Source organism: Salvelinus sp. IW2-2015, linkage group LG4q.2 (assembly GCF_002910315.2).
Source record: "Salvelinus sp. IW2-2015 linkage group LG4q.2, ASM291031v2, whole genome shotgun sequence".
NCBI lineage: Eukaryota > Metazoa > Chordata > Actinopteri > Salmoniformes > Salmonidae > Salvelinus > Salvelinus sp. IW2-2015.
In genome coordinates, this window is record NC_036843.1 from 26702851 (window position 1) to 26727811 (window position 24961).

Here is a 24961-nt window from a genome sequence, read left to right on the forward strand (position 1 = left end):
AACACAAGATTGGCAAATTCGCCACTGGGCCCTGTGCTCTTCACAGATGAAAGCAAGTTCACACTGAGCACATGAGCACGTGACAGAGTCTGGAGACGCCGTGGAGAACGTTCTGCTGCCTGCAACATCCTCCAGCATGACCGGTTTGGCGGTGGTCAGTCATGGTGTGGGTGGCATTTCTTTGGGAGGCCGCACAGCCCTCCATGTGCTCGCCAGAGGTAGCCTGACTGCCATTAGGTACCAAGATGAGATCCTCAGACCCCTTGTGAGACCATACGCTGGTGCGGTTGGCCCTGGGTTCCTCCTAATGCAAGACAATGCTAGACCTCATGTGGCTGAGTTGTCAGCAGTTCCTGCAAGAGGAAAGCATTGATGCTATGACTGGCCCGCCGTTCCCCAGACCTGAATCAATTGAGCACATCTGGGACATCATGTCTCGCTCCATCACCAACGCCACACCACAGACTGTCCAGGAGTTGGTGGATGCTTTAGTCCAGGTCTGGAGGAGATCCCTCAGGAGACCATCCGCCACCTCATCAGGAGCATGCCCAGGCGTTGTAGGGAGGTCATACAGGCACGTGGAGGCCACACACACTACTGAAGCCTCATTTTGACTTGTTTTAAGACATTACATCAAAGTTGGATCAGCCTGTAGTGTGGTTTTCCACTTTAATTTTGAGTGTGACTCCAAATCCAGACCTCCATGGGTTGATACATTTGATTTCCATTGATAATTTGTGTGATTTTGTTGTCAGCACATTCAACTATGTAAAGAAAAAAGTATTTAATAAGAATATTTCATTCAGATCTTGGATGTGTTATTTTAGTGTTCCCTTTATTTTTTTGAGCAGTGTATAATTACAGGGACTCTCCACAACTATATTCAATGTGTGGGACAAAATTGAAGCTGATTAAGAAGTTGGAGCTCTTCTCTGTCTGCATTAACAAGGACAACACACAGGTCTTTCCATCATTCTATGATTTTTTTTGTGCAGAAATGAACTCAAGCTTACGGACAATGTCAAATGTGATATAGCAAAGAACCTGAGTGAGTTGGGTGCGCAATTACGCAGGTACTTTCCTGAAATGGATGACAAACAACCTGCCTCCAGTCCACTTACTGAAATCTGAACAAGAGTGCATCATCGAAACTTCAACAAGCAGTTCTGTGAAAAGTTCATTTAAATCAGAAGCCACTGCCAGATTTCTGGATAGGGCTGCACTCAGTTTCTTGCCTTGGCAAATCACTCTGTTAAGACACAAATGCCATTTCCATCCACGTACCTATGTGAGAGTGGATTCTCCGCCCTCACTAGCATGAAAACTAAATACAGGCACAGACTGTCTGTGGAAAATGATTTAAGACAGACTCACCAAGACAACCCAACATTGCAGAGTTATGTGCATCCTTTCAAGCACACCCTTCATTAGCCTGTGGCGAGTTATTTGTAAATCAAAAATTATGAATAAGGTTATGTAAGATGGCTAAATAAAGAGCAAAATTATTTATTATTTGTGCCCTGGTCCTATAAGAGCTCTTTGTCACTTCCCACGAGCCAGGTTGGGACGAACTCACACTCATTCTTATGTGTGGTATCATGTGTGTGGCAGGCTTATAATAATGGCAAAAACAACATTTGAGAGTGTGCTGACCCTGGTGCTTGAGGGGGTACACACCTGGAGGTTGATGTTTGAAGGGGTACGGGACTATAAAAAGTTTGAACCACTGGTTTAAGGCATAAAGGTCAGTCAATGCGGAAAATTGCAAGAAGCTGGATTGCAGGAAGCTTGGCCCCAGTGATGTCCTGGACCGTACGCACTACCCTCTGTAGCGCCTTACGGTCAGATGCTGAGCAGCTGCATTACCAGGCGGTGATGCGACCGGTCAGGATGCGCTCAATGGTGCAGCTGTAAAACTGAGGATTTGGGGACCCATGCCAAATCCTTTCAGTCTCGTGTGAAGGGAAAAGGTTTTGTCGTGCCCTCTTCACGACTCTTGGTGAGTTTGGACCATGATCACATCACCAACGATCTGGATACCAAGGAACTTGAAACTCTCAACCCCCTCCACTACAGCCCGTTGATGTTAATGGGGGCCTGTTCGGCCCAACTTTTCCTGTAGTCCACGATCAGCTCCTTTGTCTTGCTCACATTGAGGGAGAGGTTGCTGTTGATGTGAGCCATGACCAACCTTTCATAGCACTTCATGGCTACCAACGTGAGTGCTACGGGGTGGTAATCATTTAGGCAGGTTACCTTCGCATCCTTGGGCACAGGGACTATGGTGGTCTGCTTGAAACATGTAGATATTACAGACTCAGTCAGGGAGAGGTTGAAAATGTCAGTGAAGACACTTGCCAGTTGGTCCGCGCATGCTTTGAGTACAAGTCCTGGTAATCCATCTGGCCCAGTGGCTTTGTGAATGTTTACCTGTTTAAAGGTCTTGCTCACATCGGCTACTGAGAGCGTTATCACACAGTCATCCAGAACAGCTGGTGCTCTCGTGCATGCTTCAGTGTTGCTTACCTCTGCTGCAGAGGATAAGGTAAGAGTTAACTGCACCTAAGATTCCAACCCAAATAAACGCTTCAGAGTTCAAGTAACAGACATCAACATCAACTGTTCAGAGGAGAATGCGTGAATCAGGCCTTCATGGTCGAATTGCTTTAAAGAAACCACTACTAAAGGACACCAATAAGAAGAGGAGACTTACTTGGTCGAAGAAACATAAGCAATGGACATTAGACCGGTGGAAATCTGTCCTTTGGTCTGATGAGTCCAAATATGATATTTTTGGTTCCAACCGCCGTGTCTTTGTGAGACGCAGAGTAGGTGAAGGGATGATCTCTGCGTGTGTGGTTCCCACAGGAAGCATGCAGGAGGAGGTGTGATGGTGTAGGGGGTGATTTGCTGGTGACACTGTCAGTGATTTATTTAGATTTCAAGGCACACTTAACCAGCATGGCTACCACAGCATTCTGCAGCGATACGCCATCCCATCTGGGTTGCGCTTAGTGGGGCTATCATTTGTTTTTCAACAGGACAATGACAACACACATCCAGGCTATGTAAGGGCTATTTGACCAAGAAGGAGAGTAATGAGTGCTGCATCAGATGACCTGGTTTCCACAATCACCCGACCTCAACCCAATTGAGATGGTTTGGGATGAGCTGGACTGCAGAGTGAAGGAAAATCAGCCAACAAGAGCCCAGCATATGTGGGAACTCCTTCAAGACTGTTGGAAAAGCATTTGTCATGAATCTGGTTGAGAGAATGCCAAGAGTGTGCAAAGCTGTCATCAATGCAAAGGGTGGCTACTTTGAAGAAACTCAAATATATCATACATTTTGATTTGTTTAACACTTTTTTTTGGTTACTACATGATTCCATAGGTGTCATTTCATAGTTTTGATATCTTCACTATTATTCTACAATGTAGAAAACAGTAAAAATAAAGAAAAAACCTTGAATGAGTAGGTGTGTCCAAACTTTGGACTGGTGCTGTATTTTAGTCGAGAAGAGTAGAATGAAAACAGTCGTTGAATGTTGTTTTCACAATAGTCCAATAATCTTCACAAGATATAAGAAAAACTGTTTGGGGAAGTACAATCAAGGTAAGTGATAAATGTCAAAGGTTCGAATTCCCCTTTACTATCTCTCAATCTGAGGTTGGTGGGATAAAGATATATTACTTGAGACTGATGCCTTTGTTTACTGTGTTCTATTGGTTCTAGATGCACGATCAAGAATGCTTGCAGACGATGAGAGAGACATTTGGAGAGCAGTTAATGGAGGACCTGATGAGCGATGAAGAGGATGGCCTGCAAAACGGTCAACCGGTGTGGTTCGTCACGTCGCTACTTCCGGAGTGTGGTCCTCCCTCACTGCCCTTATTTAAAGAACTACAGCGCTGCTTGGGGAGGGACCAAAGCTACTTCGCGAGCCACACTTGGGGAGTTTCGATTAAGGCAAACCTATATCCCATGGACCCCTCAACCCAACACTATAGCACCCCAAATGGAGGCTCGCTCTGGGCCAAGCTGGATGGCTACTGACAGTATTGTGCTCGATTCTTTTGAAAATACATTTGTCGATCTTTGAATAGGCCTGTTCATATTCCTCCATGAGGTAGAACACCCACCCCCCATTAAGAAATTTAAGCACAACATTCGAAATTCAAAAGATTAAAGCATTTTCAAAAGAATCAAACAGAGTACTGGCAGGAGTTACTTTAGTTTCAGGCTCTGCTCAGCTTAAATGCAGATGCTATTACCCGCTTTCTCTTGCTCTACTGAAATTGTCATCCTTCAAGAAGTGTATTGTTTGTATTGTTTTATTCAAAGAACTAAGAGTTATTTTAGTATAGCGATGTTGTGAGGTGCTGGAAAAACCTTCATAGTGGTGCTTGAATTACATTTCTGAAAAGGTGAAGGAACCCTGATGTGTGAAGATAATAATTAAAAGTAATTCATTAATTCCTAATTCACTGTAAATTCCATCATTTAATAATTGTGTTTTCAATACACCAGTGACAGCCACCAAGGCAAGCATTAGCATTCAATGAGGCGAATAAGTATGCCCAACCTTGAGCAAGTACACAGCCATTTATGGGAGGGACATGGAAGGAGATGTATTGCAACTGACGTCAAAGGCAAGCACTGGAATTTCAAGATGTGTTCTGGTAAGTGGATGTGTGTGGTCCTTTCTCAGGATTTACTGAACCGTTTCCGGACATATTACACGTCCATACACAACGGTGGTCCGTTATCTGAGATTTATGGGACACGAAGGCCCGAACACGTGCCCACAAATTTCCCAGAAACAGTACATTTTCGGAATTGTGCACTAGTGTGCTGAACCCGTAAATGTGCCCTTTTATGCAGTGGTCTGTATGCGCCAAATGAAAAAGCACAGGATATTTGTATCTCGATTAAACAGCTGTAGTTGGCTCGGTAGGTTAAAAATCGACCAAATAAGCACTTTCTACCCTCTTTGCACCAAATATGTAAGCTGCCGACAAGCTACTAATAAATAAAAACATGGTGACAACATTACAAACAATGGCGCCTAAAAAATGTCAACGTCGGAGGAAAAAGGAACGGTGTAATAAATACCATTTATTATAACACAAGCATATTGCTATTACGTTGTTATAACTAACTTCTTTCAAAACAGGGTTTCTCACAAACTCATAAGCAGATACTGAGACCCACACACACCCAGAGACAGATGGCTGGCACAGACCTTTCATAAACACTGATAAGAAAAGGGTGCTTGGTTCTGCATTTCACGAGATACTGAGACACACACATACCCAAGGACAGAGGGCTGACGTAAACCTTTCATAAACACTGATTAAAATAGGAACATCTACCACACACAAAATCTCCTCTTTAGGCTGAACATTTTACAGAGACACACAGATATGACAGGAACATCTACGCACACACCTAAACTCCTGTTTTAGCTGAACATTTCTGAAGACAAAGAACTCTACTCAGAGCCAATGGGACAGTGATACTAGCCTGAAGGGGACCTCGCCCAACTCATCAGGACCAACCAGAGGACCAGAACTTCCAGACTCAACCTACTTTCTGTGCTGTATAAAATGTCTATGCACTCTGTTATCTGGGCTCTGTCCGACGGTTCTCTATGAGCCAGACAGAACGAGTCCGTGCACGCTTGTACCAGATATCTTTACTCTTAAATTAAACTGTCGCTTGTCATACAATTTACCACCTTGTCTGAATCGATCCTTGACCGGCTCGCCCTTCTCCATATCCCATTATCAACAACGGTCAACTAATCTACTTGCTGAGATTACACTTGTTTTTCCTCATACCTTCCCGGGATTATTCTAGTTCTTCACCATTTGCTGTCAGATATAGCCTACTCAACGTGGTTGTTCAAAATGCCACTATTAAAAACAGAACGGCAATTTAAAAAAAAAAGGGAAAATAATCAATAATAGTAGCCTAGTCCTGCAGGCTACAGATTTCTTAAATGTAACACCCATTTATTTTCTCTGATCTTAAAAGCAGGATTGTCAAAGTAGGATACAGTAGAATGATTTTTCAAAATGTGTGGTTAAGAACAAAACACAATTACATTATGTATGCAGTGCTGTTCTGTTTATATTAATAAAAATTAGTCTGAGTTGGTAGGGTCAATTAATTATTGTGGGTGGGATTTTCCGGGAAGGTAGTAGATTAGTAATCTAGTCATTAAAACACGTTTTCAATATAATGTACTATGGCAAACACCAGAAAAATATTTGTGTTCTGTTCATAAATATGGATTTTCCCTGTTAAACAGTGAAGAGGCAATAAAACATTTCAAGTTGGGGAAGACTTCAAATCTAGCACTTTGGGTTTGAAATGACACTGACTGAAGTTGAAGTGCAGACTGTCATATTTTAATTTGAGGGTATTTTCATCTGTATCAGGTGAACCATTTAGAAATTACACCACTTTTTGTACAGTATTGGGATAAATTTACTTGTGTATTAAAGTAATACAAAGTTAAGTATTTGTCTCATAGCACGCAATGACTAGATCAAGCTTGTGAGCTTTACAAAATTGTTGGATGCATTTGCTGTTTGTTTTGGTTGTTCTCCCGGGTGACGCAGTGGTCTAGGGCACTGCATCGCAGTGCTAGCTGCGCCACCAGAGTCTCTGGGTTCACTCCCAGGCTGGGCTGGGTTCGCGCCCAGGCTCTGTCGCAGCCGGCCGCAACCGGGAGATCCGTGGGGCGATGCACAATTGGCATAGCGTCGTCCGGGTTAGGGAGGGTTTGGCCGGTAGGGATATCCTTGTCTCAGTATGTAAAAAAAATGTAATAAAATGTATGCACTCTACTGTAAGTCGCTCTGGATAAGAGCGTCTGCTCTTGGCCGGTAGGGATATCCTTGTCTCAGTATGTAAAAAATGTAATAAAATGTATGCACTCTACTGTAAGTCGCTCTGGATAAGAGCGTCTGCTAAATGACTAAAATGTAAATGTAAATGTAAATGTTGCGTTTCATTAATTTGTGCCCAATATATAAATTGTAAATAAGAATGTAATGTGTTTCTAATCCCTTCTACGCTATGTGGATGTTACCATGATTACAGATGATCCTGAATTAATTGTGAGTAATGATGAGAGAGAAAGTTAGACGCACAAATATCATAACCCGAAGACATGCAGATAATCCTGAATGAATCGTGAATGAAATTAAGACACACACCCCCCCCCCCCCCCCCACCCCCCCAAAGTTGTTGGTTAGAGCTCGCATGCCAAGACCAGAGTATGCACATTTGCTATTTATTAACGTAACAGTATGTCACAAAACTATCCGTAGAGTTTAAAAAGCGCGGGAAACCCATCTATTCAGTAAATGAAAATTTAAGCAAAAAAAGTACATTTTGCGCACACTATTTCATCACGCACTGATTTTTATCCTAAGTGAGTTTGGCGGAAACACCACTGGTGGGAATATTCGCAAATTTTCTTTATGCGGATGATAGAATATTCGCATGAGGATATGTAGCCAATTGGAAGGAAACATAGGTACGGATGATCTTGTCTTGTGTGTGACAGGGTTACTTCCGACTTTCCCCATTTTCTTTTCCACCAATATAGTACACACACGGTAACAGCATAATTCCATTTCACCTTGAGTGGGTAACTAGAAGCGTTGAGGGATGCATGCAAAGACAATTCAGAAGGTAATTTACAACTGCAAATTAAACTTGTACATTGGAAATCACCATCTTCCCTGGGGCTTGAACAGAAACAGATGCGAGTCCACTGGATAAGGTTCAAGTAACAGACCACTGGATAAGGTTCAAGTAGAATGGGTGAAGTGTCATGTAAGTTAAAGTAAAACGTTTACATTTTTTGTTACTTCCTACATATACATTCCGGGACTCATCTATCCACTTAAACACCTTCTATTTTTCTTATTCATTATAAAACAAAATGCACTCCAACATTAAACTCCCCCAATAATGTAAAACCTTATAAAATATGCACAGTATAAATGAAAACAAGACTAATGTGTGGAAATGAATGAGTGCAGTCGGCGCTAGAGTAATGGTGCTTGGTCTGCAGTGTGGACTCTAGGCTGCAGTAGAGGCTGTTCGCCTCTGCTCCACTGACTGAAAAAAAACGTAATTCCCTCTATATTAACTTTAGTTGACTGTTTTGTGTACATTTATTTTTGTTGTACTGTATTTGACTTGTGTTATATTGTATTAGATTTATGTATTTTATGAAATTGTTTATGCAGGGCTCCTTCGTAAGAGAGACACTGGTCTCAACGGTGACTCCCTGATTAAAAAAATAAAAAAAACTCTAACCCACCCTGAAAATGTCCAATCTTAAAATCTAGTACAAATTGTTTTGAGGGAGAGAAAAACTGTAAGTCAGTTGTGTAACTTAAGCAAGGTCATTGTAGCAGGCTTCAAATGCACTATTACAGCAGTGGCCTGGCTGTGACCCTCCACTATAGAGGGAGAAGTAAGGAGAGCAACATCCCTGGAACCACACTGGGGCTGGCAGCTGGTGGGCAATAGGTTGTAGTCTGGGCCTTGGATACTAGACTATAGAGAGGGAGGTGAAGAGGGTGGCTAGCTATGGCTAGCTCACCTATAAGAGAAGGAGAGGAGGATGTGAAGAGGGGAGGGTCTAGCTCCTTGGGACCAGCCTGGCTATAACCCTCAACTATAGGAGGAGAGGATGTGAAGACAGGGGGATAGCTCTTTGGTACTAAACAGCTGGTGGCCAACAGGTTGCCAACTATGGTAGACTTAGCAGCCAGCAGGAGCATACAACTAACTGAAAACAAAGACTGCATCTCAAATGGCACCCTATTCCCTAAATTGTTCACTACCGATTCAGAAAAGTGGATTGCAATTAACAAGACTGAGCTAAGTTATATTTAGACAGATAGTAGTCTATTGAACACCTGACTTCCATAGGGCACTGACTATGACCTACATTATATAGTTGACCTGACCTTCAGTGTACTCTAGTCTGACAGAAATATGCATTCATGTATTTATCATATACAGTAGGTCTATTTATAGCTGTTAATGTCAGTAAAGGGAGAGTGAAGTACTCCTAGGGATACTAAATACCAGTCAGTCACTGTGCAAGGCCATTAAGATCAAGATTTATTGCACTGATGTGTCTGCAGGGTAGTGAGGCAATGTTACAGACGGACCAGGCGACCACTCTAGAGGATTAAAGCAGACATGAACGTACAGTTCTTAAAGTATTTGGGCTTTTAAAACACATACGCTGTAATTCAAAACATCACTTGCAGAGGGAAGGGACCAATGTATGTATGTATCCGTGAACTTAACAGGTGAAAAGTCTTTATTTATACATTTCCTTAACGTTACTGCATTAGAGACCCAGCGGGAAGCTTATTGTGCTGTAGACCCCAAGACCCACTTGGGGTGAAGGCTATTGTATGCGAGAAATTGCCAAGAAACTGAAGATCTCGTACAACGCTGTGTACAGTACTACTCCCTTCACAGAACAGCTCAAACTGTCTCTAACCAGAATAGAAAGAGGAGTGGGAGGCCCCGGTGCACAACTGAGCAAGAGGACAACTACATTAGAGTGTCTAGTTTGAGAAACAGACGCCCCACAAGTCCTCAACTGGCAGCTTCATGAAATAGTACCCGCAAAACACCAGTCTCAACATCAGCAGTGAAGAGGCAATTTCTCACATGGAATAGCCTTAATTTCTCAGAAGAAGACTAGACTGACGAGTTTCAGAATAAAGTTCTTTGTTTCTGGCCATTTGGAGCCTGTAATCGAACCGACAAATGCTGATGCTCCAGATACTCAACTAGTCTAAAGGAGGCCAGTTTTATTGCTTCTTTAAAATCGGAACAACCATTTTCAGCTGTGCTAACATAATTGCAAAAGGGTTTTCTAATGATCAATTAGCCTTTTAAAATGATAAACTTGGATTAGCTAACAACGTGCCATTGGAACACAGGAGTGAAGGTTGCTGATAATACGCCTCTGAAGATATTCCATTAAAATCAGCCGTTTCAAGCTACAATAGCCATTTACAACATTAACCATGTCTACACTGTATTTCTGATCAATTTGATGTTATTTTAAATTGACAAAAAAAAAAGGCTTTTCTTTCAAAAACAAGGACATTTCTAAGTGACCCCAGTGTATAGCCTGGGATGGCGCAGGCACTGTATGAAGTTATGGAAATCTGGACACCGCCCAACTCTCACATATAGCACAGTATAGCCAAGTAGCCAATTGTTTTAAGAAACGCATGAAAGACAAACAGTCCATTTAATACTGTATTATTTGCAACAAAGACAGAGACATCTGTCTGTTTCTATAGAGCTTTGTCCGTTTGAGGTCCTATTCAGCTTGGCTTTATCTTGGGCCAGACTGTCCAAAAGAGCCTGCTGGTTCTGCTTGTCCTGCGAGCCTCAAAGGGCAAACCAGGCCAACCCTTCCGGAGCAGGGCTTTAGAAGTTATTGAACTCATTCTAATTCTATGGTAGTAGAACTGTTGTTAGCCATTCTGTTCTAAGAATGTGTCAGACTGCTAGTCCAGTGCAGCAGAGGGGTTCTGGGGTAATGTGCCCCATTGTTGTGACAGAGAGAAAGGGGGAATACGTCCCACCAGGAGTCTGGTGGGACAAAACTTACCATATGCTGCCTCACATTAGAATGACAAAAGGCACATTTTTCTACGTGAATTCAAAGAAATCTCATGATGTACTTTGTTGGATCCTTGTAAAACACCAGCCGAAAAACAAAGAAGAAAATCAGTTAAAAACAGACTTAACCAACTAGGCCACATTATATAGTTCTGCTCAAACCTCAACTGTGCGAGCTACATTTCATGACACATGAGTTCTTATTTCTCTAAATCTCGTCTTTGTCAATATAGTAAGAGAGAAATACCAACAGCAGCTAAGTATTCCAGCATAGATTAACTTCGCTGTGAGAAAGTCGAGCCTGAGGCTGCAATTGTATTATATGGACATAGATTACAGCTATACTTTAAATAGCCTCACAATGCTTGTCATTTTCTATAAAGACACAATGTCTATTCCAGGCCCCAGGCAGTAGTTAAGTCGTTAATGAGGGCCTAATTGTATTAAATTGTTCCCCCCCCCCCCGGACGCGTTGGTCAAAATTTGTGCACTAGAAAAAGGGAATAGGGTGCCATTTGGAACATAGCCAGGCAGGCAAAAAACTGTAGGGCTCAGTTAGGATTGATCGTGCAGTGCTGCTATGGAACATACATCGAAACAAGGCCAAGGTTTTAGGCAATTACAGCATACAGACCCATTTTTCAATGATCAAATTAGGACAGTGTCCAAATCAGCAGCATTTACTTTATAATGCTGTCAGATCGGCTTGTAATAAGATCCATTCTCACTGTGATAACATCGCTATTACCATGCATAACTATAACACTAATCGCATGTATTATTGCTCAGGTAAAACAGTTCTGATTGATCACACAGTCCCTTACATAGAATGATTCTAATTCTACAATTCTAATGATTCTATGGTTCCAACCTCCGGTTGTAGGAAGCATGAGTCATTCTAACTGGCCTGTAGCCTATATCTGCATCATCCAACTTAATGGAATTAAACTGCCGACCCGAATGGACTCGGTTTCAAAAAGCTATCAACAGCCCATGGATCAAGCTCTGGCTGTGGTTGTCCTTTTCCAAAACCCAGTTTGACATCGGCAGATATATGAAAGAGCAAACAATGCCAGAGTTAGCGGTTATATCAGCAATGTAAATACTGTAGGTCAAAAACAAACATTGTATAGCACACCACTGTTCAATCTAATCAATTAGGGTATCATAATCAAATTCCCACAGATGCTGTGATTATGGCAGACATGGAAAACATATTTTTGCCATAGCCTCTGGTTCCTATTATCTCTGGCTCTTCCATTTCTCCACTATTTTCCTGTTTGCTCCCTTTTAATGTATTGTTATAAAACCCTCTGTGGAAGTGATCAGGTCAACCAATGATTAGTCTAAACTGTCTGTGCTGCTTTGAAACGACTAAAAGGACCAAAAATAACTATATCGAACAAAAATATAAAAACGCAACATGCAACAATTTTACTGAGTTACAGTTCAGTAAATTCATTAGGCCCTAATCTATGGATTTCACATGACTGGGCAGGCACGCAGACATGGGTGAACCTGGGAGGGCATAGGCCCAACCACTTGGGAGCCAGGCCCATCCACTGGGGAGCCAGGCCCAGCCAATCAGAAGGAGTTATTCCCCACAAAAGGGATGTGGAGGTCCTGATCTGGTCACTGCAGTTGTGAGGCCGGTTGGACATACTGCCAAATTCTCTAAAACGACGTTCAGATGGCTTATGGTAGAGAAATTAACATTCAATTCTCTGGCAACAGCTCAGGTGGACATTCCTGCAGTCAGCCTGCCAATTGCGGTATTGTGTTGTGTGACAAAACTGCACATTTTAGAGTGGCCTTTTATTGTCCACAGCACAAAGTGCACCTGTGTAATGATCATACCGTTTAATCCATTTCTTGATATGCCACACCTGTCTGGTGGATGGATTATCATGGCAAAGGAGAAATTATCACGAACAGGGATGTAAACAAATTTGTGCAAAAGTTGAGAAATAAGCTTTTTGTGCGTATAGAAAATTTCTGGGATCTTTCATTTCAGCTCATGAAACCAACACTTAACAATGTTGCATTTATATTTTTGTTCAGTATATTTTCAGTCAGATAAACCTCAATCTGTTTGCCTGTGCTTCCATACAAAAGGTCAGTAGTGAGTCACAAAGTGCCTCTCTGCACTTAGCAGTTTGTAGGCCCTGAATCTTTCATGAACATTATGGGCATGTAGCAGAGAATCGGAGCACAAAAGTACATAGTCTTAAAATGCGTGCAGAGCAGCCATGAGAGCTCTGCACAGTTCTGCATGCATCGCATCTACTCATGCTATGGATAATAATCAAGTCACTTATCAGTGGCACTGTAGTTTGGAAAGCACTGATGATCCAAGTCGGATTTGGAAGGAGTTTAATTTTACTTGCGTGTGGTGGCGTTATAACATGTTACATAATACAGATTGCAATGTGAAAACTCTGAGCCATAGTAAATAAAAAAATAAAAAATAAAAAATCTAATGTAATCTTTTCAGAGAGGAGCTAAAGACAGTAAAAAATAAGCCAACAAAGTAGCTGATGCTTTGTGTTCTCTCGGCATTCTATAGAATGCTGCCTGAGACTGTAGTCTAAGCATGTCTTCTTAATCTGTTGTGACACAGCTCAGCTCCAATACGACTTTTTGGAGGAGAAGAGACATTTTGGACAGCCGTGCCTGGCTCACCGATCCAGGAAATCACACTCATTGTTATATTTTTTTGCAGTTTTACTTCAGTGCCTTATTGCAAACAGGATGCATGTTTTGAAATATATTTATTCTGAACAGGCTTCCTTTTCACTCTGTCAATTACATTATGATTGTGGAGCAACTACAATGTTGATCCATCCTCAGTTTTCTATCACAGCCATTAAAACGCAGTAACTGTTTTAAAGTCACCATTGGCCTCATGGTGAAATCACTGAGCGGGTTCCTTCCTCTCCGACAACCAAGTTAGGAAGGACTCCTGTATCTTTGTGGTGACTGGGTGTATCGATACACCATTCAAAAAGTAATTAATAACTTCACCGTGCTCAAAGGGATATTCAATGTCTGCTATTTTATTTTTTACCCATCTACCAATAGGTGCCCTTCTTTGCGAGGCATTGCAAAACCTCCCTGGCCTTTGTGGTTGTATCTGTTTGAAATTCACTGCTCGACTCAGGGACCTTACAGATAATTGTATGTGTGGGCTACAGAGATGAGGTAGTCCTTCAAAAGTAATGTTAAACGCTATTATTGCACACAGAGTGAGTCCATGCTACTTATGTGACTTGTTAAGCACATTTCTACTCCTGAACTTATTTAGGCTTGCCATAACAAAAGGGGTTGAATACTTATTGACTTAAGACATTTCAGTTTATCATTTGTAATTAATTTGTATACATTTCAAAAACAATGCTGGGTTATTGTGTGTAGGCCAGTGACAAAAAAAATCTACATGTATTACATTTTAAATTTAGGCTGTAACATCAAAATGTGGAAAAAGTCTGAAGACATTGCATTTCTCTATGGAGGCAGACTCCTCCACAATGGAAGCCATTAGTTCCACCCACAGTAAAATACTGTTAGGTAACATTGACAGCTGTCAGAGTCTGAAGGGTATGAGCTTATTACCCCGGCCAGGGCAATAACGTTTTACCGTAGGACTTAAATGAAATGCACTCGGGACAACGGACGGTTGCTTTAGCAGGTGTCGGTCAGACCTATAGGACCAAGATCATTTCTGAGTAAATATATTTTCTAAATATATGCATATTTCAGTCCTCTGACAGCCTGTCACAGACCTCAAACAAGTGAGAGTCATCCTGACTGAAAGAATGAGCAGAATTGATGGTAGACAGCACCATCAAAGAAATTGGCCATACTATTCATCACAGCAAGCCCAGAGGGAAGAGTGTGTAATTGTATGTGACAGTCTCTGAACAAATCCTTATAGTAATCAACATCATGAATGACAAATAGGAGCCTACCTTATAGGTGCATGGCGACTCATTGAGGTTGACGCCATCTTTCACAAGTTTATCCCTGTTCAAGACCTTCAGTTTCAGTTTGGGATTGGTCACCAACTCTTTACAACCATCAGTTAAACTTAGATTGTGGTTTGTTGGACAAGGTGATTGTTGGTGACCTCCATTTCCAACTTCCTCCTGATTGGATTCTGTCCATGACCTTGACCACTGGAAATCATTCTCGCCATCTGTGATGAGCGTGGTGCTGGTGCCCAACAAGGGGCTAAGGGGAGAGGGGTTCAGAGGCTCGAGCGTGAAGTAAAGACCGGGAGCTTTTTTCTTGTCCTCCTCTCTTAACTTCTTCACCGCGTTGAGTACTTTTTGTCGGTGGTGTTGCGAGTGTACCCCTATGGCGTCAAGATCGGCGTCCCCAATTTGTTTACAAACTTCCAGATCATCGTATCCATTGTCCACAAACGCCTCCAAGTATTGAGGCAGCTGAATAGTCTGTAGCCACTCGTAGACAAGGCTTGGGCCGGTGCGCATCATTTTGATATCCGATATGATGAGCAATGTATGCCATGCATATGCTGTTAGAAATAGTATTATCTCCAAAACGTAAACTTCAGGGGCGCGCGGTATCCTTGAGACATTACATATGCCGCCGCCGCTATGTCATCGCCATCAGTGGTCCAACGTTCCAGGCTCATGCAAAGATGATTCCACTTATGAAAGATCCAAGGAATCAAGTCAACTAGTGTTACAATAATGACCGAGACGTGTGCATTCACGATTCAGAATATAATTTTTTTTGCCTAAATGTTTCATAGGCCTACATGTTGTGCAGGTTCCAAATATCCAACCAAGCAGGTGCATGTGGTTATCAATTAATCCAAGCAGGCGAGCACGAGAAAGCGTGGCATGATATCCAAGCAAAACTCAATGAGTTTCAAAGGACAAATAAAGGAATTGTGCAATAGGTGTACGCCTACACAGGCTGAATTTCAGTCGGTTTCTATTCCTCAACCTTATGTTCGTTTCTTTGCATCAGTTTCCAATGGCAGTCGCGACATAGTTAAACTTCAGGAGGATCCGAGACGGTAACCTAAATGTGAGCTAAAAAGGTTTTCATTTATCACTGCTTCTTATCAACAGATACCAATACATTTGTTGTAGCACATGGCTCAATGCATCCTCTCTCCCGATTGAACTTTCTCTTCGGTCTAGTATGCTTTCGACTCCCAAAGTTCCATTCAATCAAAACGCATTCGCTTTGCGCCTGCCTGTGTTGTTTTATGACCAGTGAGAATTATCTGTACTCTAGCGGCCCCAGTCCGACACACACCTTTGACTGATTGAATATAAGTAAATCATAGCCTAACAGTATTGTATGCAAGTTGGGATCAATTACACAAAATTAAGGCAATAATTGTAGAGTGAGGTGAATCAGTAGCCTACAAATATATATTTTTTTAATAAGTTGTACCACGCCTGATTTATGACTCCTGTCAAGAGACGTTATATCTTCCCTTAACACAGAACTTTTAATGAGCATACGGGTGCAGGCATTCGCTCCAGCACTGCTCTGATGACACACCTGATTGCAACCATCAACTTATAATTGGTTTTGATTTACTTGACCCACCAATTATAGCCTTCATGTTATTGAACATTTGATTCCAGCTTGCATAAATATTTGGCATTTATTTTCAATCAGTTAACAGCCACAAAGACAACTTGAGACAAATGGGTTCCTAGGATTTGTTTTCCATTTATTTTTCAATTACACAATAATACACTACATGGCCAAATGTGTGTGGCTCATCAAACATCTCATTCCAAAATAATGGGCATTAATATAGAGTTGGTTCCCCTTTGCTGCTGTAACAGCCTATACTCTTCTGGGAAGAATTTCCACTATATGTTTAAACTTTGCTGGGGGACTTGCTTCCATTCAGCCACAAGAGCATTAATGAGGTCGGGCAATGATTTTTGGTGAATAGGCCTGGATTGCAGTCGGCGTTCCAAGTCATCCCGAAGGTTTTCGATGGGGTTGAGGTCAGGGCTCTGAGCAGGCCAGTCAAGTTCTTCCACACAGATCTCGACAAACCATTTCTGTATGGACCTCGCTTTGTGCACGGGGATATTGTCATGTTGAAACAGGAAAGGGTCTTCCCCAAACTATTACCACAATGTTGGAAGCACAGAAACATCTAGAATGTCATTGTATGCTGTAGCATTAAGATTTCCCTTCACTGGAACTAAGGGGCTTAACCTGAACCATGATAAAGAGCCCCAGACCATTAATCCTCCTCCTCCAAACTTTACATTTGGCACTATGCATTGGGGAAGGTAGCGTTCTCCTGGCATCCGCCAAACCCAGATTCGTCTGTCAGACTGCCAGATGTTGGTAGGGTGATTCATAACTCCAGAGAAAGTGTTTCCACTGCTCCAGACTCCAATGGCGGTGAGCTTTACATCGCTCCAGCCGACACTTGGCATTGCGCATGGTGATCTTAGGCTTGTGTGCGGCTGCTTGGCCATGGAAACCCATTTCATGAAGCTACTGACGAACAGTTCTTGTGCTGATGTTTCTTCCGGGAGGCAGTTTGGAACTTGGTAGTGAGTGTTGCAACCGAGGACAGATGATTTTTATGAGCTTCAGCATTCGGCGGTCCCGTTCTGTGAGCTTCTGTGGTCTACCACTTTGCGTCTGAGCCGTTGTTGCTCATAAACGTTTCCACTTCACAATAACAGCACTTACAGTTGCCCAGGGCATCTATAGCAGTGCAGAAATTTGACAAACTGACTTGTTGGAAAGGTGGCATCCTATGACGGTGCCACGTTGAAAGTCACAGAGCTCTTCAGTACGGGCCATTCTACTGCCAATGTTTGTCTTTGGAGATTGCATGTCTCGTTGGCTGAAATTTGAAGGGGTGTCCACATACACTACATGGCCAAAAATATCTATATAGCTACATACTTCCTACATCATTTGTGGCAGCAGATGAATTCAGACATCCATGTGAAATTGCAGCTTTATAAAACTGTACAATAAATTGTAACTACACAGCTATTTTATCCCATACGAGTATGGCGGTTGATTGGTTGAGAAACCTTTTGGCCTCTCCTGGTTGCCGTTTGTGTACAGTATTGTTTCAGTTGCAATAGATCTGTTAGGTAAGAAAAGGGAGTATGGGGAACACAGGAAAACAAAATCATGGATCTCATCAAATAAATATGATTATTGCTATCTGGAATCATTGGGACATCCCTACCCTAAACCCTAACCCCTACCATTTTAAAATGTCAACTTCAAATGGGGTAGGGATGTCCCAAAGATCACAGATATCAAGGAGCAAATAAATAGTCTTTCACACTCCAGAGGAAAAACAAACATTTACCACACTCAGCTCAACTGATGGATATTTCTGATAAGAAACTTCATGAATTTGTGGTCAATCAAGATAGGTTGCAATAGACCGTAGATCGAATACATGGTTCTTTCAAGTCTGTAAACATTAAAAGTTCATGCATCCTCCTAAGTGCAAGAGAACAAGGACTTCAAATATATTGTGACCTGACTGAATGGCTTTTAGTGGATTCAAATATACTGGGAGCCCATCCAGAGAAATCAACCTCAGACAATCTTCTAAAAACTGGATCTATCGGATTCTGAGATGCACACATTTAATAGATCAACAGAAATGTTTATTTTCATGTTTGAATATTGGGCAATATGTACAACCATTGTTTGAGAAAAATGTGTCGTCTTAAAATGCACCATTCTATTCTTCTTAAATTATATTAAAAGTATTAATATTGAATATTGAAATTAAAATAATATTTTTTCAAATATATAAATCTATTAGAACATCATTAACTGGCAATGAAAACAAATCCGAAAGTGAAGCAAGTCTGTATATTACTTGGAAATGACACGGTTAACGTTTCCATCATGTTTTGGTCCCTCAGAGAAATAAACAAGAAAAAGGAAAAATATAAACAAAACAAACAAGTGGTTCAAGGTACGAAACAGTGCAAAACCACACAACAGCTCTTTACAATATATGTAGCTCGGTAGTACGAGAAATAACACATCCGGTCAAATGAAAATCTACTTTTCCTGGGTCTTCTGCACACAGGTACATGATGTAATGTGGCAAGTTACAAGGTTAGGGAGTGACAAGCATGGAGAAGCTGCTCCACCATTTTCCAAACAGTATGGTCTATAGAGTTAACACATCCAGACAGACTGTTGGAGTTTGGACAAACAAGACAACAGTGTATAATTAAGTAACTCTTTGGCGTCAGAAAATAAAATGGCTGCTGACCTGTCTCCTTTGAGTCCCAAATGGCACCCTTTTCCCTATGTAGTGCACTACTTTTGAATAGGGTGCCATTTGGGACAGATCCTGTGTCATTTTCCCTGAACCAACACTATCAGATGTGTCTCCAGTTGTCTTGTCGCACTACTCATTTATTTACAACTTTTGGCTGGGGTGAAAACAATCTGTAGTCTTTTATTTGGAAAATCATTTGGAAAATAAAGAACATAAGATAAACGCGTCTACCTCAACTCAAATGGCAGCATCTCCTTGCACGGGGCTAAAAAAAAATCGCGCTGAAAAACACCATTATGGAAAAATATATACTGTAAGTATAAATATGTGCCCATACACATATCTGAATATATGTACGTTCACAAACACAGATATACACATACATAGGTAGAGGTTAGCATATACGCGTCATGATAAGCAAAGGCAGAAGAAAGTTGTCTGTAAAATAGCGGTTGATTCAGAGAATAATGACCAATGAATGTTTGACCACACATCAAGTGGTACTTGGTCACTTCTTCAACTGACGCTACGAATACAAAGACAGCTATCTTATATCTGTATCCTTGGGATGGAACAGACATGCTTTCTTTTCTAAACATGAAAAACTATTTAAAATGAATAAGCCATGAGTGGAATGAATCAAATTGTCAGATTTTGAATCAGTATCTCAAAGGATTGTGAGACGACTCAGAGAGTAATCCAACCTGTATACAGTACTGCAATATCACCACATTGTTTAGTATGCTGAGGAAGAGTTGTAGGCCTTTAGTTTCCCCTAAGTACAGACTTAGGATCAGCTAGAACCCCTCCCCCAATCCTAACCATTAGTGAGGAAAATGCTAAACTGACCCAAGATCAGCATCTAGGTGCAACTTCACCCTATTCCGTTGTACATTACTCTCAACTCTATCTCTCAGCCAATCAAGAGCCCAGAACATTAACCTCAACTCTGTCTCAGCCAATCATGAGTCCAGAACAAAAATACAAAGCTGGCACTGACGTCATTCTATGGCCATACCTCTATTAGTATGATATAACTATATACAGTATCAGCTGCAAAGTGTTTTCAACATACTAATCCTTCCCGTTTTGGTCATATTAATGTCAAGACTTAATTTTGTCTAGTGGGTTCAGTAAGAGCCTGTAATATTTTCACTAGGCACACGCAACAGCTGATAACTTACTCTCCATGATAACCAGTTCAACTTTTACCTTTCAGCAAACAAACATGGGAACTGTATAGTATTACTTCCTGCTTCAAAACAAATCTGATTGGAAAACTAACCGTGATAATAACGTATAACCAGGCCTACTGTAAGTAGGAGAAAAGACAAGTTATAATGATGGTGTGATAAGAACTCATGGTAAATAAATTGGTCAATAAACTCATGGTTAATTAAGTGCTTGGATGGACTCCTGAACAACAAAAACGGTCTCAAATAAAGATGACAAATGAAGACTTGCATGAAAGACGACACAAATCAGTAGAAAAAAAAGGACTTGAGACGAAACACTGAGGGGGTGAATCAATCACTGATTCATCCTTTCATAACCATTGCTATAGATAGAGACTTCAAGAGCAGAGAGCTGGCTCCACTGACTGTGGTTTCCATGGAGCTTCCTCCACACACAGGAGACTCCCCTTAGAGGTCCATTGCGATTGGTTGACACTGAAGAGCAGGCATCACCTCACCTGGACATTGCACAGGTAATCACAGGCAACCTAACGGTGCTCATTTTGAGTAGAATTATCTTACCTCATGGACAACAAAGCAGCTGAGAACATGACCGATAAAACACAGGAGCAGCCCCCATACATTTAGTCTCCTCTCCTCTGGTGTGTTAAGGAAATGAACATAATCTCTTTCAGATGACATAGAAAGAAACATTCAGAATAACTTTCCTCCTCTGTTCCTTCTAAGTCTGTCAGTCTGTCTGTTAGTCTACTCCTCCTCATTGGTAACCAGGTGACTGAGGTAATGCAGAGTGTTTTATTGTGCTGCTAGGAGGAAGGCATCAGTCTGTTAGATAACACTTCCTCCTGCAGGGAGATGAAGAAGAGGAGGAGCTGCATCTCCTGTAGATGAAGTGGTGCGAGCAGACAACTGAGTCCCACTCTCTCCTCTCGCTGCAATCAGAGCTGATACCACTTCTTATCTTTGTACTTCAGCTTCATCTGAGAGAAAAAGAAGAGGATGAGAGAGTACGAGACTCATAAAATAAAAGGTAAAAAAAAAATATATATATATATATATATATACATACAGTGGGGAGAACAAGTATTTGATACACTGCCGATTTTGCAGGTTTTCCTACTTACAAAGCATGTAGAGGTCTGTAATTTTTATCATAGGTACACTTCAACTATGAGAGACGGAATCTAAAACAAAAATCCAGAAAATCACATTGTTGAATTTTTAAGTAATTAATTTGCATTTTATTGCATGACATAAGTATTTGATACATCAGAAAAGCAGAACTTAATATTTGGTACAGAAACCTTTGTTTGCAATTACAGAGATCATACGTTTCCTGTAGTTCTTGACAGGTTTGCACACACTGCAGCAGGGATTTTGCGCCACTCCTCCCTACAGATCTTCTCAGATCCTTCAGGTTTCGGGGCTGTCGCTGGGCAATACGGACTTTCAGCTCCCTCCAAAGATTTTCTATTGGGTTCAGGTCTGGAGACTGGCTAGGCCACTCCAGGACCTTGGATGCTTCTTACGGAGCCACTCCTTAGTTGCCATGGCTGTGTGCTTCGTGTCGTTGTCATGCTGGAAGACCCAGCCACGACCCATCTTCAATGCTCTTACTGAGGGAAGGAGGTTGTTGGCCAAGATCTCGCGATACATGGCCCCATCCATCCTCCTCAATACGGTGCAGTCGTCCTGTCCCCTTTGCAGAAAAGCATCCCCAAAGAATGATGTTTCCACCTCCATGCTTCACGGTTGGGATGGTGTTCTTGGGGTTGTACTCATACTTCTTCTTCCTCCAAACACGGCGAGTGGAGTTTAGACCAAAAAGCTCTATTTTTGTCTCATCAGACACATGACCTTCTCCCATTCCTCCTCTGGATCATCTAGATGGTCATTGGCAAACTTCAGACGGGCCTGGCATGCACTGGCTTAAGCAGGGGGACCTTGCGTGCGCTGCAGGATTTAATCATGACGGCGTAGTGTGTTATAATGGTTTTCTTTGAGACTGTGGTCCCAGCTCTCTTCAGGTCATTGACCAGGTCCTGCGTGTAGTTCTGGGCTGATCCCTCACCTTCCTCATGATCATTGATGCCCCACGAGGTGAAATCTTGCATGGAGCCCCAGACCGAGGGTGATTGAACGTCATCTTGAACTTCTTCCATTTTCTATAAATTGCGCCAACAGTTTGTTTTCTATCTCAAGCTGCTTGCCTATTGTCCTGTAGCCCATCCCAGCCTTGTGCAGGTCTACAATTTATCCCTGATGTCCTTCAACAGCTCTCTGGTCTTGGCCATTGTGGAGAGGTTGGAATCTGTTTGTGTGTGGACAGGTTGTTTTATACAGGTAACGAGTTCAAACAGGTGCAGTTAATACAGGTAATGAGTGGAGAACAGGAGGGCTTCTTAAAGAAAAACTAACAGGTCTGTGAGAGCCGGAATTCTTACTGGCTGGTAGGTGATCAAATACTTATGTCATGCAATAAAATGCAAATTAATTACTTAAAATCATACAATGTGATTTTCTGGATTTTTGTTTTAGATTCAGTCTCTCACAGTTGAAGTGTACTATGATAAAAATTACAGACCTCTACATGCTTTGTAAGTAGGAAAACCTGCAAAATCGGCAGTGTATCAAATACTTGTTCTCCCCACTGTATATATATATATATATACACACACACACTGGTCAAAAAAATAAAGGGAACACTAAAATAACACATCCTAGATCTGAATGAATGAAATATTCATTAAAATACTTTTTTCTTTACATAGTTGAATGTGCTGACAACAAAATCACACAAAAATGATCAATGGAAATCAATGTATCAACCCATGGAGGTCTGGGATTTGGAGTCACACTCAAAATTAAAGTGGAAAACCACACTACAGGCTGATCCAACTTTGATGTAATGTCCTTTAAAACAAGTCAAAATGAGGCTCAGTAGTGTGTGTGGCCTCAACGTGCCTGTATGACCTCCCTACAACGCCTGGGCATGCTCCTGATGAGGTGGCGGATGGTCCTGAGGGATCTCCTCCCAGACCTGGACTAAAGCATCCGAAACTCCTGGACAGTCTGTGGTGCAACGTGGCGTTGGTGGATGGAGCGAGACATGATGTCCCAGATGTGCTCAATTGGATTCAGGTGGGGAACGGGCGGGCCAGTCCATAGCATCAATGCCTTCCTCTTGCAGGAACTGCTGACATACTCCAGCCACATGAGGTCTAGCATTGTCTTGCATTAGGAGGAACCCAGGCCAACCGCACCAGCATATGGTCTCACAAGGGGTCTGAGGATCTCATCTCGGTACCTAATGGCAGTCAGGCTACTCTGGCGAGCACATGGAGGGCTGTGCGGCCCCCCAAAGAAATGCCACCCCACACCATGACTGACCCACTGCCAAACCGGTCATGCTGGAGGATGTTGCAGGCAGCAGAAAGTTCTCCAGGGGTCTCCAGACTGTCACGTCTGTCACATGTGCTCAGTGTGAACCTGCATTCATCTGTGAAGAGCACAGGGCGCCAGTGGCGAATTTGCCAATCTTGGTGTTCTCTGGCAAATGCCAACGTCCTGCACGGTGTTGGGCTGTAAGCACAACCCCACACTGTGGACGTCGGGCCCTCATACCACCCTCATGGAGTCTGTTTCTGACCGTTTGAGCAGACACATGCACATTTGTGGCCTGCTGGAGGTCATTTTGCAGGGCTCTGGCAGTGCTCCTCCTGCTCCTCCTTGCACAAAGGCGGAGGTGCGGTCCTGCTGCTGGGTTGTTGCCCTCCTACGGCCTCCTCCACGTCTCCTGATGTACTGGCCTGTCTCCTGGTAGCGCCTCCATGCTTGGACACTACGCTGACAGACACAGCAAACCTTCTTGCCACAGCTCACATTGATGTGCCATCCTGGATGAGCTGCACTACCTGAGCCACTTGTGTGGGTTATAGACTCCGTCTCATGCTACACTAGAGTGAAAGCACCGCCAGCATTCAAAAGTGACCAAAACATCAGCCAGGAAGCATAGGAACTGAGAAGTGGTCTGTGGTCACCACCTGCAGAACCACTCTCTTGCTAATTGCCTATAATTTCCACCTGTTGTCTATTCCATTTGCACAACAGCATGTGAAATTTATTGTCATTCAGTGTTTGCTTCCTAAGTGGACAGTTTGATTTCACAGAAGTGTGATTGACTTGGAGTTACATTGTGTTGTTTAAGTGTTCCCTTTATTTTTTGAGCAGTGTATATATATATATATATATATATATATATATTGACAACACTGTCACAGAAGGCAGGCTTCTAATCAAACCTGGGTTCAGGTAGTATTCATTTTCTTTCAAATACTTTAGCTGAGCTTCATTGTTCTCGAAAGTGAAAACCCTGTCCATCCTGCACTCCAGGCAGAATCAATCAAAACGCTCAAAGTATTTGAAAGAGAACAAATACTAGCTGACACCAGGTTTGCACCTCACAGATGACCAGGTGGATATTCCCTACATCGTGAGCGTGTTTAGAGAAGGAGTCCGCGCTGGACATCATGGCTGCGGTTCTGTCCTCCAGCTCTCCCAGTTTCTGCCCCCTCTCGTCCAGGGCTATCCGGGCACGGGCCAGGTCCCCCACCACCCCAGAGGCTGCTCCCTTCATACCCTCCATGCCCTGGGGCCCAGGAATGTGCTGTGCCAGGCTACGAGACGCCTTACCCGCCGCCGTCTCACCAACTGTCGAGGAGAAAAGGAGAGAAAACAAGGTGTGCCAACAAAACAGGCTTCATCATTGCAATGCCATTAGCTC

The 24961-nt window shown here is 42.4% G+C and overlaps 2 protein-coding genes across 10 annotated transcripts in view; both read right to left on the reverse strand.

Annotated features, from left to right (window-relative positions):
* sash1b (SAM and SH3 domain containing 1b) overlaps window positions 1-15929 on the reverse strand; it is an 86866-nt gene extending 70937 nt beyond the window's left edge. For 3 of the 4 annotated variants that reach the window (XM_070443454.1, XM_070443453.1, XM_070443451.1), the window contains exon 1: window positions 14661-15929. In XM_070443454.1, the coding sequence (XP_070299555.1) occupies window positions 14661-15188 (528 nt within the window). In that variant the 5' untranslated portion in view covers window positions 15189-15929. The remainder of the gene's footprint in view (window positions 1-14660) is intronic. The other variant, XM_070443452.1, reaches the window with a different exon arrangement.
* Window positions 15930-18547: 2618 nt separating this feature from the next.
* Window positions 18548-24961, reverse strand: part of stxbp5b (syntaxin binding protein 5b (tomosyn)) — a 46876-nt gene continuing 40462 nt past the window's right edge. For all 6 annotated transcript variants that reach the window (XM_023987011.2, XM_023987014.2, XM_023987013.2 and 3 more), the window contains 2 exons: window positions 24668-24888; window positions 18548-21158 (listed from right to left, as the gene is read on the reverse strand). In XM_023987011.2, coding sequence (XP_023842779.1) covers window positions 21117-21158; window positions 24668-24888 — 263 coding nt within the window. In that variant the 3' untranslated portion in view covers window positions 18548-21116. The remainder of the gene's footprint in view (window positions 21159-24667; window positions 24889-24961) is intronic.